The following is an 18,097-nucleotide window of genomic DNA, read 5'->3' as shown; positions in this document are numbered from 1 at the left end:
TCGTTATCGTTGTTATTTTTATGCACCCTTTTTTTTATTGCTAGTGCGGTGGGACTAAGTCCCTTGTACTGCGGCCACTTCTGGCTTATTGTACCAGCCCCAGATGATAGGTGAAGGTGATTGTGGAGCAATTGGTGGAATGAAGATTGGCAGGGGAAACCGAAGTACTTGGAGAAAACCTGCCCCAGCGCCACTTTGTCCATAAATATCACGTCACCAGACCCGGGATCGAACCCGGGCCGCCGCAGTGGGAAGCCAGCGACTAACCGCTTGAGCTATGGCATGGCCTTAGGGCCCCATTACTATACATGTTCTCACACAGTTGCTCTATTTGAGTGTATGTCGCTTTATTGTAATTGTGGGGTAACATACATTACCTTGAAGAGATTACTCAAATATTGAAGTAACCTTTACTTGCAAATAAATCTTGAGATGATGCTTCTAGGAGTAATTAATGCCCATGTGCCAACATAAAAGTACCATAGTACCACTATGGCATTACTTACCGTTTTTGTGTATACAGCGTCCCTTTCAAGTGTTGGTGACTGCTTGGTCAACTGTTCTTGCATTTTCTGAGAATAAAATAAATTCCTTTTACATTTGTTCATATACAGGAAAACTCAGAATAACTTACAGCATTACTGCATTTCTGGACATATTCCATCGTCCAGTATTCTAGAACCCTTTAGAATCTAAGAGAGTAACTTCATTGTCACATTGCACCTCCACTACTCAGCACTGTAAATTGTGCTTGATCAATGGACCTTGAAGTGTTAATGAAATCAAAAGAATCAAATTATGCCTACTCACAGATCTAAGCCCAGAGAGCATATATCTCACATCCTGTGAGATGAAACAGCTGAGCTGCAAGAAATTCTCTTTACTGAAGCTAGGGGGTTCATCTTCAGCTTCAATGCACTTCAACTCACAATCAAATGTTCCCCCAAAATATTGATCCACCAATGACCTGCAACCAGACAGTAAAATTTAACGGCATACACAAACTAAACAGAACTATCATTTGGGATGTTACACCGAGCAGCCTGGCAGAAGCTTACCATTACAGAATGGTGCTCTGTGGGCCATTCGAGTTTAACAAGTCGGCTGCTTGTTTGGCTTAATATTTTGTCTTAGAGATGAAGGCAGTAAGTGCTCCAAACAATGGTAAACTTCTACTGGCCTACATGGTGTCACAACCCAGAAAAGAGCATGTGTCACAGTCACTGGTTTGTAAACCTCAAATCCAACATATACACACTATTTATCATATACAGTTTACTGCTGTTGTTATACTCAATGTTTTCACTCATTTTCAGGTCTCTGTCCACCTTAACACAGAAAAAATCTGATTCTGGGGTGACAGACGAAGATTTGAGGTCCTCACAGCGATGACTGAAGATTACCTGTCATTTCCTGGGACGTGATACTATGCAGTTTAATAGATACTCACCAACATTTCGATCAAAACTGCAAACCTGAAGAAGCATGCTTAAATATGGTCCACTTACTGTCGGACTGATTATGGTACATTTATAAGAACACTCACTTAAATTTTGCTTGAGAATCTGATCCATCTGTTTGTTTCGGTTGGAGCTTTTGTTGCAACATTCTGACTAGTTCTGTCCAGCATTCATTAGCATCTTGCTGGGTGAATCCACCATGTTCACTCTTCTCTGCAAACCGAGGGAAAGCCATGTGGAGGACCTGCAGTAGTATAATTGGGGGGATAGTGGCACCCTTATCCATGGAGTCGTACAAATCTCGTAGCGCAGCTGTGATGGACTGTGCTGGAATCATGCCCCCTGCCATAGTCACTCCTGGAGAAAAACTTATTAGATTAGGAAACACTATTAAACATAATCAGTTACTATTCCAGGCAACTAATTAAACAGTTAATTAACCAACTAAACAACCTACCAACTAATTTTATATCTGCTATCATGTGAAGGCTCTCTGAGGAAACTACATAAGCAGCTTTGGCACTTCTAGCAGGTAGGTGTGCTACAGCAGGGCTTGGCAATCAAAGGGTTAAGGGCCAGCATTCCCATTGGTTTGCTCGCAGCCCTGATCCTAGCCCAACCTTCCCCACATTATATATTAGTTTTCCTTGTTCGGCTCACTGTTCTACCCTGAAGACGGAGGCAGCAATACAGGTATCTATATATCAAACTACACAAGTGTGCATAACAGAAGACAGTAATGTAAATACTCTTGTGTGTGAAGGCCTCAAGTCTCATCTAACTATTCAACTGATGACATGGAACTGAAAATACATTTTCATACTCCTCTAAGATAAAATTAATTTGAACAGAATCAAGATGAAGACATTCACTGAATTGTAATGCTGACAACTGGAATTTTGGAACTCTTCAAACTGCAGCGACATTATGTTATCTGTTGACGATCATTCTGCGCTTGCATCTTTGCACAGTGTGGACAAAGGCAGTGTCACCAACATTTCAGAGATACACGTTGCCTCCATCGTGAAGGCTGAGGTGCGCAAGGTACAGAAGTGTATATGTGAGTTTCTGAGAGACCCATAGGTGGATGGATTTCAGCTGTGCCCAGTCCATGGAAACAGGAACAGCAGAAAGACATAAAACATCTCTCTTTAGGGCCATGAAGTGCAACAAAAGTCATTGGCAACCCTGAAGATGAAGTCAGCATGTGCCTCTGAAACACCAGCAACAGTGTTCAGATCCATATGGTGCAAGGCCCAAGAGCAGAACCAACATTAACAACAAACCACTGTGAAATCTTAAATCGGTAAATTAAACATAAGAAAACTAACCTCCTTGGAAACCCCGTAATGCTTCCCTGAGCTCGGGGACAGTCTTGAGACACTGCACTGTGGCATTCATATAGCAGGTGTTACCAAGGTTCGTGAGCCCTGCTGGCATGTCCAGCTGAAATGATGATACAGTTCATGTGTAACGTAGTCACACTGGTAAATGGCAACTTCTGGTGACTTAGTAGCAACCCACACCACAATACATATTCCTTTAACTGACTTAACCTTTCTGACAGATTCTGTTTCATTTTCAGTCCTCATACTGCAACATATCTTGCAGTGTTTGAGAATTACATCCACAGTACAAAACACCACGCTCTCCAGGCAATCATATGTTGAGAAAAGTGACGTAACTTTTGTATATTTAAAATTTAAGTTTGCTTTCCTTCTTATGAGCTGGGAAGGCTCAGTCAGTAAAGCTACAGATTACTGGCTAGATGACTTGAGTTTGATTCCCAGAAGGGTCAGCAATTTTTCTCTGCCATCATGTACAGACTGGCTATGGGGCCCATCCAGCCTTTCATAAAATATGTACTAGGCATTATTTTCCCAGAGGGAAAAAGTCAGAGCTGATTTATTAGAAGGCATCCTGGTCCATCACACTATCTGACACATCAGTGAGCATCACCACCACTGGATGCCACCAATTTAATTACACAGAAACCTTTACATGTCTCTGTCCTTAAAAGACTATCATCAGAAGGTGCTCAACATGAGAGGAAGTGGCTTACAGATATCGAGGTCGGTTGTTCACCAAGTCCATCCTGTAGATATAATTAATTACATTTACATTTACAACAAAAGTAAGAGTTATTCAGGGTATCAGTGTTAAAGCACACAGCTGTTAATATGTTAAAAATATTTCAAAAGATTTTTAAAATTATTTTACATATATATATATAAAACTAAACTCCGTGGTTTTAGTCCTTGAGCGAACTATACCGACCGAGTGACTGTCATTTGTCAGCAAAGTTAGCGACAACTTTAGCGGATAGAGGGTGTTGGGTGGTCAGCGCAACGAATCCCCACTGTTGTTAATTTCGGTTATCTACACTGGATTTTACATGTATACATATTCATTTGTTGCAGAAGCTGTGTGTGTGGAGTCTTTGCATGTTAATCCTCCAGAATATCCTGTGTGTGTAGTGACTCGTTGTAGCTTGTATGGTGTGTTGTGTTGGACACTTGAGGTCAAGAGCTGAAACTGACCAATTATCTCATTTATACTGAGGTCATGGAAAGAAGTAACATGGACTAATGCCATCCAAAACTCCTTCGAGCTGTTCCACTGTCCTCTCTAATGGACTTCCCCATACTCCCCGCTCATCATCTCGCCATTCTGATCACAGGAATGTTGCCAGCAATAATCTATCCACAAGCGTTCTAAACCAGTTTAGACAAACCATAGGGGCTGGAGGAGAATATGGCAAACGATGGGGGAAGGACTCGATTAAAACCTTCCCCAACATCCGTGGGTTTCCTGTCCATGGCCTCGGTGTAGAGCCAAGGCTAAAATGCATGGAACTTTACCTACACTCCTGTACACACCTTCATGGAATGTTTACACACAGGGATGATTGTACACTTCATTCTGAATTATGACAATACATACACTGGTAAGTGGGTACCAGTGTTTCAGAGGAATACTGTCCCTCCACCTTCAGGGTCTACAGAAATACTGCTTACTTCATCATGACATTTTGCAGTACAGTGACATCTGAAAAAAATTAAATTAGGAGGACATGTGTAACTAACTCCAAGTTTACTCACAGCAGATGCCAGTTCACCCTCGTTCATGTCCTCAACAAACAAAGGTTTCTCTAATGGTTCTGTTGGAACATCTTCTTCTTTACTCCCCATCATCAGAACAGTCACACCCTGCACAAGGCAATATTGCTTCAAACTAACAAATTTCAATGCATTACTGTAAACATCAAACCACTGTCTCTTCTCTTAAATGCCAACTGCTAAATGTGCTACCTTTGTTCTGCATAAGAATAGCCATAGTGACGAAAGAAACGATTAACAAGTATTGTCTGCCACACCAGAAAACTGTGTTGGTGTATCTTTAAGTTGTATGAAAATGGTGTATATTGGATATACAATATTTATGCTTTAAACCAGAGGTTCTCAGGAAAAACTGCACTGTGGTCATATTTAAAAGTTACAAACATGGTCAGTGGCCACACAACTTAAAACTTGCAACTTTTTATATGTAAAACAGATAATGTAAAGAAGATTGTTACAAATGTTCACTTTAAGGGAGAGCCTGAGGAAGATCTGATTACCCTGATTTACAGCACATTACTGCATGTTCCTCCAAAGTGTACTGAAGGACACTTACATCCACCAATTCATTGCAATACTTAGTTTCCCTGAATTCAAAGTGAGGGGGTGCAGCCATATGGTACAGACCCACAACACCCGCATTAAAATAGTCACTGAATTTACAGATTTTGTGAAAATCTGTCTCAAAAACAGGAAAGGTTTTCGATACATCGCCCACTTATTTTGGTCACACAAGAGACAACTGATCTCACCATCAATAGAAGGATAAATATTGTAAAGGACTTGGAGCTTGGCATTTGTGGGATGTGGAAGCGGACTCAAGGAGGAAGGGATACACATTCCTGCATTCCTTGCAAGTCTCAACTGCAGTCAACTACACGTTTAACATAATATATATTTGCTACAGATGGAATTACAAAGGGTACTGACTTTTGGGATTTAATGCTGTGTAGTCCAGTAGGAGCCCATCGATTTTCAGAAGTACATATGGCATTACCCTTCAGCATCGAAGACTGACACAAGGAGGAAAACAGCAGGCAGCAAGAAAAGCCATTTCTTGCTTCGCTTATTCTACAGCCCTGAAGATGGAGGCAGTATGTCCCTCTGAAATGTAGGTGGACACTCACTGCACTACACAGCACTACATATCAGAACACAGCAATCTTCATAGGCAAAACTGTAAGAACCTCAAATACAAAATAACAATAATTTCCTGTACTTATTTACAGTCGAGGGACACGCGGTAGAATAGTTGGTTGAGGCGCTATGCTACAAGCCGGAAGGTGGTGAGTTCGATTCCCGATCAGGTCACTGGATTTTTCAATTGACCTGATGTTTCTAGCTGCATTATGGCCCTGGGGTCGACTCAGACTCTAACAGAAATGAGTGCCACGAATCTTCTTGGGGGTAAAGGGCGGCTGGCGCATAAGGCTGACAACCTCACCACCATCTGTGAGCCAATTGTCTACAAAATGTGGGAGCCTTGACGTCTCACAACCCTATGGGCCTCCATGACCTGTCACAGGGATAGTTTTATTTTTCACTAATTTTCAGTCTATTTAATGACACTGTTAATATCTCAGGTTACACAGCATAGAATGGTAAATCAGTGAATGATGAATTGGAATGGATACAGAAGGAAGTGGTTATGGCCTCACTTGAGTTATCTTGTCATCTGCATTAAGGGGCTAGAGGAGCCCACAGAGGCCTCAGTCAAGACAGTCACTGTCCTGGTCAAGATTCAAAAAGGCACCCTCCACAATTCAAAATAGGAATGTTACTGTTTTAACCAACTCATTCAAAAATTTCCTGTAACTTATAGCAAGATGGTGAATTCTGTTTCTGCTTATGACTACAGTTTTGGTGACCAACCGGTGGTGTGGGTTAAGATAATATCTAGGATTGATGCCATGCGGTTCGGTAAAGAGGCATTTTGGAGGAACCTGCAGCCTCCATTTTGAAGTGTCTTCCCTGCGTCACTAGCCTGAAGTTTGCAATTTTAATACACATCATGTGTTTGATTCAACGTACCATGCTGTTCATCTAACTTACATCTTTCAGTTTAATGTCTCCCCAGTCGGAGTCTTTCAATGTCGTTCCCTTTAGCATAACTTTCTGCCGCTCAGGTTGGACTCCTGTGAGAGCGAACAGCTGTGCTTTGAAGACAAGTGGGTCCTCATCAGTATTAACTTCAATATCAGGATAGTTCTCTTTTCCCCACTTCACTTTCACTGAAAGTGTCACGTTCATAACAGAAATAACATTACAAATCAATGAGCAATTGCCTTATTATGTGTGAAAGACAAACGGCTGTAACTTCAATACTTACACAGGACCTACAAATTGCAGGGAAATACTGGGAATAAAATCAATTTACTCAACACAACTTCTGACACAACATATTCTCTGCAATACAAATTAACTGAAAATTAACTCTTTAATAGTTGAGCCCTAAGGATGAACACTGCTAATACCACAGCCCGCCACTGGACATGATCCTGAGCAAGTTCCATCCACCTCCCATCCTCACAACCCACTTCCCTAATATCCATCTTACTAATTAACTAACTCTCTGGTAGCAGAACCTGAAGGTTAAACACAGCAAATACTAAAGCCTGCCACTGGACATGATCCTGAGCCAGTTCCATCCACCTCCCATCCTCACAGCCCATTTCCCTAAGATCCATCTTACTAATTAACTAACTCTCTGGTAGCAGAACCTGAAGGTTCAACACCACTAGTACCAAAGCACACCACTGGACACGATCCTAAGCCAATGTCATCCATTTCCCTTCCTCATAATCATTTTTACTAATATCCACTTTAATATTATCCTCCAATAACATTTCTTTCTACTAAGCTGCCTCTTTCTGAGAGGTCCATTCTTTATTACGTGTGCACACGTAGTAAAGAATGGCAGCGGCACGCACACAGAAAGACTACACAGGATAATACCTGCACAGTGTGCAAACAAGAACTAGCCGCTGCAGCACTTTAGACATAGGGCGAGTAACCGTAACAATTTTACATTTTAAAATTTAGAGAAAAATTTTAAAGGATTTTAAAAGTAGAACTAAAGATTTTATAGTGCTACTACAGGAAAGTCAAAATTAACGTGTGTAAAATAATCTACAAACCAGACAGATATCAACGAAGTTGATGTTGATAATAACAAGGAAAGTGTTTTTAAATGTTAAATTTTGGGCTGGGTGCAGTGTGACAGCAACGTGAGTGTTATACACCTGATGATGGCCGTCTGAGGCCGAAACATGTAGCGTAAAGGAGCAAGATCAAGGACACATAATATATTGTTTGCACTTGGGACGGAGTTTATATCATTATATCATTTCTCACCATAAGGTTAACCTGCAAAACAAAGAGTGACACCTTCCCTGTGCTTTATAATAAATAATAACAAATTAAATTTATATGGACCAAAAGGATTCCTTTTTGCTCATAATAATCAAGTATACTAACGTGACTGAAATATACTCTTACTACATATAGAAGAACCCTTCTTGAAAAGTCAATAGTTGCTCAGCCACTCAGTGTTTTATGAAACCTGAAAACTCATTACAGTCTTCATAAGAGCCTGCTTAGGCCTTGTAGTAGTAGTAGTTTAACGCCTGCCTAATTCCCAAGCTGATGGGCCATTCCTTGTCAGCTACTGAAATACAGTCAGAAAAACATAATCTTGCTCATGTGATATGCAGGGCCCCCTCTTATTACAAAAATAACATTCAACTACCACTTCATTGGATTTGCTTGAATGCAAAACACCTCAATTTAACAGATTAATTATAATAAAAGCCGTTTACTACATTATGAATAACATAAATACAAAAGTTACTAACATCATAAAAATTCACCTGATTTGGTAACATACATATACTACAGCAGTCGATATGTTTGCGTTGAAGACTGCATCTCATTCGAAATTTGGTTACAATCGGAAGCATTGTTTGCAAATACAGTTGCCTTCAGTGACGTGTGGTCAAATATTTATGTTACGGTGTTCCAGAGCACATTTGAATTTGCCTTTTAGAGGTTAGGCTTACCTTTATATGTTGGCATGATGCTATACGCAACAGTTTTATGCAAAATTTACAGAAATCCAAAATGTCTTCTTTTACAACGAAAAGAAGAAATATTTAATAAATAATTCTTCAAACGGAAAATATGTCACACAGGCCTATAATACAATAGTCAGCATCACTGCTCCTTTAGTTCCTACGCCACGGATCCCTGTCGTATATGTTACATTCCGTGCAGTTTAAGATTCTTTCACTTTCAGTTCTGTAACCTTTGGCAACTGCACCACCATTGGGCATGATGTTGTAGTTCCACTCTTCCTCGCAGATGGCAGAGATATAACTACCAAAAGGCTGTACGTCGAATTGCTGTCTCCAATTTGAAAGCTTCACAGTACCAAGTTTCTTTTCTGGACGGAACAAATGCTGAAAATGAAAATCAGTCCACCTGGAGTACAATTGTATGATTAGTACTGCGAATTGAAAGTCTTATACATGAACTGTCCCACAGGTAATGCCTTCAATTTTCATTACTTTAATTGATCTTCTAAAATCTCATTGCAATAATTTCCCATATACTAACGTTGTAATTTTCTGAATTGTTCTTACTGCACTTCATTAGTAGAACGGTGACTTCTAACCGCATTTTTAGTGGGGCAAAAGGATAAAATTTACATTATATAAAGTTTTATATTGTTTGGTTCTATAGTTACTGAAGTTCTTCAATTTCGACTCTTTTTTGGCTCCGTAAATTTAGCTCAATCCTCGATTTGTTAATGAGAAGTTTAATTGTCTCGATAATTTTGGATAGGAGGGAACAGACTGTAGCCTGTTTCTTTTTTCTGCCATTAATGCAATTTTTTAATTACCTCGTGATAGAAGCAAGTTTGAGTCGTGAGTTGAGAGCTGGGCATTTATATCAATCTTCGGGTTTCGAAACATGAACATTGCGCGCACTACCCATTTATTGTTATCAGGCCAAGAACTGTCTCACGCAACCTGTTTTGGCGCTCTCTATATGTTGTTCATTCTGAAGCAGGTACACACACACACCATAGCGACATTATACAACTGGGAACGGCCCCTAAATATCACCCAGCAGTCACATCACGCTTCTCCGACCTTATGCAGGTGCTGTCATCTGGCGACGTTAGACAGAAATACGAAGCGTCGTACCATTCTGAACTTGACGGTGTTGCGAGCCGATGGCCAGCAGTACTTGTTTAGGTGCTGTCTGCATGCGAGGCGAGGAGGTAGTACTCGTGTGGTGACGATAGCTTACATTAAATGCGAGTGTCATTTGTTGCACATTGTTGTGATTTACTTAATCTGTGGTCTCTTGTTCATTGACGGCAGAATTATTAGAAAACATGAATTGTTGCAATCAGTAGTGTTGTTAAACTGTGATTTCTTCAGTACGCGTCAATTGGACTTGGATGTATAAAGCCTGTGTTACAGAAGTTATTCTTTATATTCCGTCTTTTTCTGCCACGACCAGTTGTTCCGTATTAACGAAGAATAGTGGCTTCTTCTTCTTCTTCATGCTCATTGCTGGTTGCTAAGCAATTGTAAGGTGAGTGACCTGGCCTTCGGCGCTTCCACGCGTATAGTGCATGTACTAATGCGTGACTAAACGTTACAGCGGACGGAAAGAAACTGCAAAAATAAACCGACTTATACCTTCCAGATGTATCCGATTTCCCCACGAAAATTATTAATGCTTTTAATTGCGGTTCATGAAAGACATAGACTGTTTATATACCGGCATCGTAAATGTAAATAAGTTCTATTTATTTGCCTCGAGTGTTATGTAGCAAGTCCAAACTCAATATCTTACAAAAAGAAAGCTACAAATGAGGGGGACAAGATCGAAAATATGTTTAATTAGGTTCGCAAAGGCCTGACCTTGAGCCTAGATATCATTTTGCCGTTTATTAAGAACACAGTGTTTAAATTGATGTATTCTTTCTACACACTATCGTTAACTCACCTCCATAGGTTACGTATAAATGGCATCAAACGTGCAATTTTCGTCACTCGTGCAGCTAATACATTCTCGTTTCCTTTAATATTACATAATATCTAATCATCATTCCGTAAGATTTGAGGTTATCACACCTGTGGTTTTGAACAATACTATCTTCTGGGATATAAAGCTGTGTAGTCCGTTGAAAGTATTGCTTGCCTTCTGCTTTGACGCTGATTTCTTGCCTGGTTTATTCTTCGATCCTGAAGAAGGAGGCGACATGTTCCTCCGAAACGTCGATTGACTTTCAACGGGCCACACGGCGTTATATCCAAGAAGACAAAACACTTCATTCCATAACATGCTTGGGTTTCGTAGCAACAATAAATGAAATGTGAAAATTCACTACTGAACATTTTGGCTTCGATAAAAAAAGTTACCGTCAATTAGGAATCATATTCGGTACTTTTTGCGGAAAATGACATTTTCATCCCTCTGTGTTTCCGGGAGGAAATAAAATTGAAAAATAAAAGAAAGAAACAGCCCAAACATTAATTCCAAAAATTAAAATTAAAAAAAAAATATTCTCCTACCTTAAGTATTCTAGGGCAACATTGTCCCCGGGCTTAATTAATTAAGCACTACGCCATGAAGACATGTGAAGGGAGTGGAGATGTAGCTCCACAATTCTTGACCACGGCACTAAGTGGAGGTGAGTGGTCAGCTTCACGCCTCAGATGCTTTACCCCCATGGAAAGAGGCTCCTTACCCATTGAAAACGAGGCTGGGTGGGTCCCAGAGCCGGTCTGGACGCTGTGGTGTAGAGAAAAATCTCTTGCCCCGACCGTGCAGCCCGTCCATATACCGACTGAGCCATCCGAGTTCAAATATTCTACGGTAGTCAATAAAAAAAATAGCGTTAAATGGCTTAAGCATGTGATTGCAAGCAAATATTCTGCCCAACCCCTTTCATCCCCGGAGAAGAAAGTCTCGCAGTTTCCGTGCTCAAAGGCTTAAGGCATAAACTGCTTTCACTTTCGTTTCTCTTTAAGCTTTCATACAAAAGGGACCGGAAGAAAATCAATACATCTAATGCCTGCTCTCAGAGGCTTAGGCCCAAGTAACCTGTCAGAGAAGAAGCCCCTAAACCCCAAGACCGAGGATGTGATAATGTGCTGCCTGATCTGGGCTATCGCACAGCTCAGGGGGCAGTGATGTATGAGTGTGGAGCAATGGTAGAATGATGATCACCACGGAAAAACCGAAGAAATTCGTGCCATTTCAACCACCACTAATCTAGTGACTCGTTTCACGACACATTCAGCGTCCAGAAGATGTAGCGTCATGGTGACTCATGAATTGTAAGGGGTCCGAAAGGAAGCAGTTTGGCGTGTTGGAGGTACTATCCGAACGTTTGTCTGGCGGGACTGAGGAAAACGACGAATGTCTCGGGATAGTCAGTGTCCGGGATGAGATTCGAACCGACTTCCTTTCGGGTACAAGTCTAGAGCGCTGCCGCTAATCCAGCCTGTCTCATGAAGTCGCCCGGGATTCAATATGACGCCCAGTGGTGAGAATCCAGCTCCAAGCGTCGTGGGCTGTGACACTTCCTAGTTGCAGTGCATAAAACATTCATATATTTATACTTCCAGGCGTCTGTTTCGTCACATATCACGACGCGAACGCTGGGAATTCTGAGAACCGAAAAACCTTCCAGTAATATCCATGGCTTCTCACAGAGTCAAAAGACGTGGCGTGACGTCACTCTACCCGCCTGTGACACACCTTAATTATGATCTTAGGGATAGCTCAGTTGGTATAGCGACTGGCTACGGGCTGGATGGCCGAGAGTTCTGAGTTCGAGTACCGGTAGTGGCAACATCTTTCTCCTCTACATTTCGTCCAGACAGCCTCCTATGCTGTCGGTACAGGGGGCAAAGCGACCGGGGCTTGAAGCTGACCACTCACCTCCATCAAGTGTCGAGGTAAAGAATACGTGGATCTATACATCCACTCCCCCATACGTAGTCGTTAATTAGTTAAAGCACAGGGACAGATTTACCTTTTCTTAGGGTGTCTGGTCTCGATTTCTGGGGAGATGCTGGCTTCGAATCTCGGCTGGGACATCGGTCAGCGTGATTTTATTTTTCATGTTTTCTCTTAGTCCCTCCAGGCAAATTCCGGGATGGAACTTCCAGTTTATTCAGCAGTCGCCCTAACATTCGACACTGTATGCTACAGGAGCTGAGAGCGTCATGAGGAGGAAGTGCATGAATATACGTTCTGATTCGGACTGAATGCGAACTGAAGGCAGGCAACGGCCTGTCTCAGTTACCGTGCCACTGCCTTTCACTTTATTTTAATCATAATTATCTACACTTGCGACTCCAACACAGGGGAAAATCAGTCTCGGTTTCGTCGAGACAATCGATACATCGACATACATCGCAAGCTTGCAGGAGACAATTGCTAATCTGTGAATGTGACTAAGATGCGAAGATTGCGAACAGGTTACAACACTAATCTCACGTAACCTGGTAGGTACTGGGTTCGGATCTCGGCCAGGACACCGACTCTCCTGACTCGGGTTTCTCGTGATTTTTCTCAGGCCCTCAAAACCAATGCCTCTGTTATACAACGACCACTTCCTTCTAGATCCCTTACAATTTATGATTCATCGGTCACCCTAAATCCAACGTTGTACTGTCTGGATACCGGCAGCGTCGCATAATGCACCCCCGGGGAAAAGGACAATAGTCTCACATATTTATGTAACCCTTTAAACCCCAGTGGTTTCTGTATGTACCACCTGCTTTAACACACTAAAACCCTGCATTCTGCCCACGCAGTGTATCTGTGTGTTCCGTATGGTTCTCACAGCAAACAGCGACTGTTTCCCTAAACAGCAGTAACCGGTTGGGCTTTGTAGCAGTGACGTAATAGTTTCCTGTGAGGTACGGACTGAACACACTAAAACTCTGCATTCTGCCCACGCAGTGTATCAGTGTGTTCCATATGGTTCTCACAGCAAACAGCGACTGTTTCCCTAAACAGCAGTAACCGGTTGGGCTTTGTAGCAGTGACGTAATAGTTTCCTGTGAGGTACGAACTGAATTCTTATATATTATTCAGAAGAATTTCAGGAGTAGGGAAAGCGAGTAGGCTACTGGCTGAACGACCAGCTTCGGAGCGGGCAAAATATGTTTGTCTTTCCCACAGCTTTCAGACCGATTCCGTGGCCCACCCATTCCTGAAGATCGAGGAAGTATATTCCTCCGAAACGCCAGTAATCTTGTACCAGACTACATAGCGACATATCCCAGAAGGAAGAACTCTTCAACAAATTTATTTTTATGGAACCTAAGTAATTCATCAACTGCTTCAAAAAAGCCGGAAACTTGGTGCACTGTTTTACTTCGCTGTCATTAACGAGACTATATACCGTCGAAAGGTAAAAGGCAAAGCTATCCCTGTTACAGATAGTGGAGGCCCATAGGGTTGTGAGACGTCGAGGCTCCCACATTTTCTAGAGAGTCGGCTCACAGATGGCGGTGACGTCAGCCTTTGGCGCCGGCCGCGCTTTACCCCAGGAAGCCAAGTAACGAATTGGAAAGGATCTTAGAGGAATTAGTCGGGTCTGAATCGAGTTATTATCCCGTCATTTGTCTTGATGGCCTGAGGAAGACCACGAAAATCCTCAGTCAGGGTACCCGGCGACAGGGTCGAGAACCGAACCGACAACCTCCCAAACACGAGTTAGTACACGAACGCTTTCAAGAGAACCTTCCCACAGTCGTGCAGGTGTGCTGACGGACAGGGGCAGTTCCAGAATTCACCCACAAGGCCGCAGTGGGAAAGCAATATCAGAAGTGGACATTTGCCTGGTGACGTCATTTTGTCACGTGAAGGTGCGAGTGCTCACGAAATACCGGGATCAATGCAACTTCACTCTGATGGGGTTTCTGACCAGGGCGCCGCAGGGTCACCAGGACAGATTCTCGCTCGCACACATGTAGGACTGCCTTAGGGTCATCTGATCATATCTGTGGGGGGTTGGGGGGTGGAGATTTCGCCACGCTGTCAGTAGCTAGACTATATAGCGTCGAATGCTAGGACAGATGCATGGGAAAAGATATGGAAGGAGGCAGTCAAGGACTAATCGGGGTACTATGGTGGAATTTACCTGGAAGGACTGAATAAAACCACGAACATCGTCCGTAAAGACAGACAATGTCACAGCCAAGATTCAAACCGAGCACCTCCACAATGAATCAATAGCGTTACCGCTACGGTAACCCGCTAGGTACCAGGTTACAGTTTCAAGCAGGCAGCATCAGGGGAGTTTCAGGTTTCAATTTCGAGCAGGCAGGATTAAGGAAGTTCCAGGTTTCAATTTCAAGCAGCCATGCAGCACCAGGGAAGTTGCAGCTTTCAATTTCAAGTAGCCAGACAGCATCAGGGAAGTTTCAGGTTTCAATTTCAAGCAGGCAGGATTAAGGAAGTTCCATGTTTCAATTTAAAGCAGCCAGGCGGCATCAGAGAAGTTTCAGGTTTCAATTTCAAGCAGGCAGGCAGCATCATGAGAGTTCCAGCTTTCAAATCTCAGTGAGACGACCGATTACTGTAACTGAGGCATATGTGATTTTCCTCAGTTCCTCCGGGAATATACCGGGATACCATAAATTAGGCCACGACCGCTTCCATCTGCATCCTTCTCAGTTTATTTATTCACTAACCCTATCATTTAACGCTTACAGTCTGAATACAGAAACCACAGATCTCTCTACGGGCCTACAGTAAAACCGTTATGGTGCTGCGTGACACGCAGGAGGTCGGTCTGGTCCGCTGAGAAGAAGAGAACCGAGCGGATGTACCAAGCTGACGGCCTGCTACATCAGTTTCATACTTGTATTGATATACTAATAAGCTATTCAGTGAGGCCAGCTCGAACATGTGATTCATATGGAAAATACCTGAGTCAAGGAAAGGCAAGAAAGAGATGACTGATCTGTTCCACAACCCTCAGAGGTTATTATCGGGGGGAGGGTGACGAGGGCGCTAGACTGCATCCTGTAGCCGACATATCTTGAGCAAGAGGGTGGATGCCTTCAGCTTATTCTGCACCGCTATCACGAAAGCCCACAGACTGGCGATATGCTACACGCAATACTTGAAACTTTCCGGTCTCTGTACTGATCATTAACGGCTCCGTGGAAAAGCAAAACATGGCAAAGATTCAACGAAATTCTGCGACAGCCGTGGAAGTTACATGAAGTAGCAATACCTCTGCACAAATCAGAAGAGATGAGAACTGAGGAAAATACAAAACAAGAAGCTTCGAGAAGAACTAATCCTCCGCTTTCCTTCGTTACCACACGTATCGCATAGTAAAACAATTCTTCTATTGTTGCTCGTGTGCTCGTTGCCGCGATGTCGTTTTTAGCAAGCCGTTGCCTAGCAACACACACCTACAGACACATAGACTGATGGGAGGGATTTATGAAGTACGCCGTTGAGATGAGCTGAGGTGCCATGACATACATGCCAAGTTTCATAAAGATTGGTTCAGGCATTCAAAACTTGATAGCGATGATATAAGGACACACAGACAGGAAGGAGATCACATAAGCCTAGTTAAGGAAAGTAGGCTAAAGAGCTGTCATTCTTGTAGCTGATATAAATTTCCAACTACTTTAGCGCTAGAAGGGCAGTCTTTTGATTCCCACAGTTCTGCTCCATGTAGGGACTGACGTCGGTATAGCGACAGGCTATGGACAGGGCGGACGGTGATCGACTCCCGGCAGGGGAAAGATTTTTTTTCTGCTCCACAGCATCGAGACCAGCTCTGGAATCCACTCAGCAAACTAACAAACGCGTGCCGGAGGTTCTTTCCCCGGAGGTAAAGAGGCCGGGGCGTGAAGCTGATCACTCACTTCCATTTATTGCCGAGGTCAAGAATATGTATTCCCGGCGTAGTGATTAATTAATTAAGCACAGTGACAAATTTACCGTACTTTTTGAGTTGACCTGTATATACAAACACAAATCCGTTGAGCAGGTTTCTGTTATATACCACCGTGACACCGCATTTTGATCGCTTGAATCATTAAACGGTTGCCAAGGAACAGTAGACATAGATCGCTTTTCCACTATACATACGTCAAGAAGAAACAAACTCGTATAGACGTTTCAGATGCATTTCGTGTAACAGACCATGGAGGCCCATAGGGTTGTGAGACGTTGAGGCTCCCACATTTTCTAGACAATCGGCTCACAGGTGGCGGTGAGGTCAGCCTTATGCGCCGGCCGCCCTTTACCACCAGGAAGATTCCTGGTACTCATTTCTGTTAGAGACTGAGTCGACCCCAGGGCCATAGTGCGGCTGGAAGGGTTAGGTCAATTGAAAAATCCAATGACCTCATCGGGAATCGAATCCGCGACATTGCGACTTGTAGCATAGTTCCTCAACCAACTACGCTACGGCGTGCCCATGTATTATGCCCGTAAATACATTATAAGCAATAAAATTATGATTCTCGAGAGTTGTACTGTCACTGCCCGTGAAAAACTGGGCTATAAGACAGCGTAAAGTTCAGTGGCCACGCCTTTTATTCTTAACAATAAATAAAAATTCAGTCCGTACCTCACAGCAAAGACTACGTCTCCGTTACAAAGCCCAACCGGCTACTGCTGTTTAGGGAAACAGTCGCTGTTTGCTGCGAGAACCACACGGAACACACAGATACACTGTGGGCAGAATGCAGGGTTTTAATGTGTTCTGTCCGTACCTCACAGTAAACACTACATCTCCGCCACAAAGCCCAACCGGTTGCTGCTGTTTAGGGAAACAGTCGCTGTTTGCTGTGAGAACCACACGGAACACACAGACACACTCTGTGGGGCAGAATGCAGAGTTTTGGTGTGTTAAAGCGGGTGGTGGGCTTCAAAGGGTTAAGCTCTTGTTGCACTGCGCCCTGGTGGTGGTGGCTGTGTACCTCCAGTTCAGCCAGTGACCCTGGGTCACGACCTTACCAGTCATCGCATGTCAGAATGTTTAAATTACAACCCCAACGCATGTATACCTGGGTGTGAAATATTTACATAGCAGCGTTTCTTATTCAAGCGGCTCAGTACAGCCACTGACATATGTCAACAGCTTCATGCCTTACATCTGGTTGGATGACTGATGAATTGAAAAGGATCTGGAAGGATTCAGTCTTTGAGTAACTGAGGCAATATTCCGTGGGAGAGGTGAGAACAACGGCGAAAGACGTGAGTCAGAATATCCGATGTCCCGGTCAAGATTCGAACCGAGAACTGCACGAATTGGCGTCTGCAGCGTTATTCCTAGACCAACACACTCAGTTTCTGGCAATTAGAGGCCGCATGCGGAACCTGGAACGGTTCATTGTGAACTAACCTATGTATCGTCAAGGTGCAACGTGAATACATTTTGTACTTTTTTTTTGTTATTCAGTTAAATTCAGTTTTATACATCATCATCATCATTAGTGGCAAAAC

At 42.9% G+C, this 18,097-nt stretch overlaps 2 protein-coding genes across 3 annotated transcripts in view; one reads left to right on the top strand and one right to left on the bottom strand.

Moving 5' to 3' along the window:
• The window catches only part of LOC111868019 (ubiquitin carboxyl-terminal hydrolase 14), a 34,511-nt gene that overhangs the window by 2,374 nt on the left and 14,040 nt on the right, over nucleotides 1-18,097 (bottom strand). The window contains exons 1-8 of one of the 2 annotated variants that reach the window (XM_023858358.2): nucleotides 9,480-9,565; nucleotides 8,638-9,036; nucleotides 6,632-6,810; nucleotides 4,562-4,669; nucleotides 2,792-2,906; nucleotides 1,547-1,817; nucleotides 811-967; nucleotides 507-572 (exon numbers count right to left, since the gene is read on the bottom strand). In XM_023858358.2, coding sequence (XP_023714126.1) covers nucleotides 507-572; nucleotides 811-967; nucleotides 1,547-1,817; nucleotides 2,792-2,906; nucleotides 4,562-4,669; nucleotides 6,632-6,810; nucleotides 8,638-8,653 — 912 coding nt within the window. In that variant the 5' untranslated portion in view covers nucleotides 8,654-9,036; nucleotides 9,480-9,565. Of the gene's footprint in view, nucleotides 1-506; nucleotides 573-810; nucleotides 968-1,546; nucleotides 1,818-2,791; nucleotides 2,907-4,561; nucleotides 4,670-6,631; nucleotides 6,811-8,637; nucleotides 9,037-9,479; nucleotides 9,566-18,097 lie in introns of those variants that run through there. The other variant, XM_023858357.2, reaches the window with a different exon arrangement.
• Nucleotides 9,667-18,097, top strand: part of LOC111868020 (ras-related protein Rab-23) — a 53,983-nt gene continuing 45,552 nt past the window's right edge. The window contains exon 1 of the mRNA XM_023858359.2: nucleotides 9,667-10,183. The gene's annotated coding sequence lies outside the window, so the exon portion shown is untranslated. The remainder of the gene's footprint in view (nucleotides 10,184-18,097) is intronic.

This window comes from Cryptotermes secundus, unplaced genomic scaffold (genome assembly GCF_002891405.2).
Source record: "Cryptotermes secundus unplaced genomic scaffold, Csec_1.0 scaffold619, whole genome shotgun sequence".
Taxonomy (NCBI): Eukaryota; Metazoa; Arthropoda; class Insecta; order Blattodea; family Kalotermitidae; genus Cryptotermes; species Cryptotermes secundus.
The sequence above is the reverse complement of the archived record's forward strand: the minus strand, read 5'-3'. Positions and strand labels throughout refer to the sequence as shown.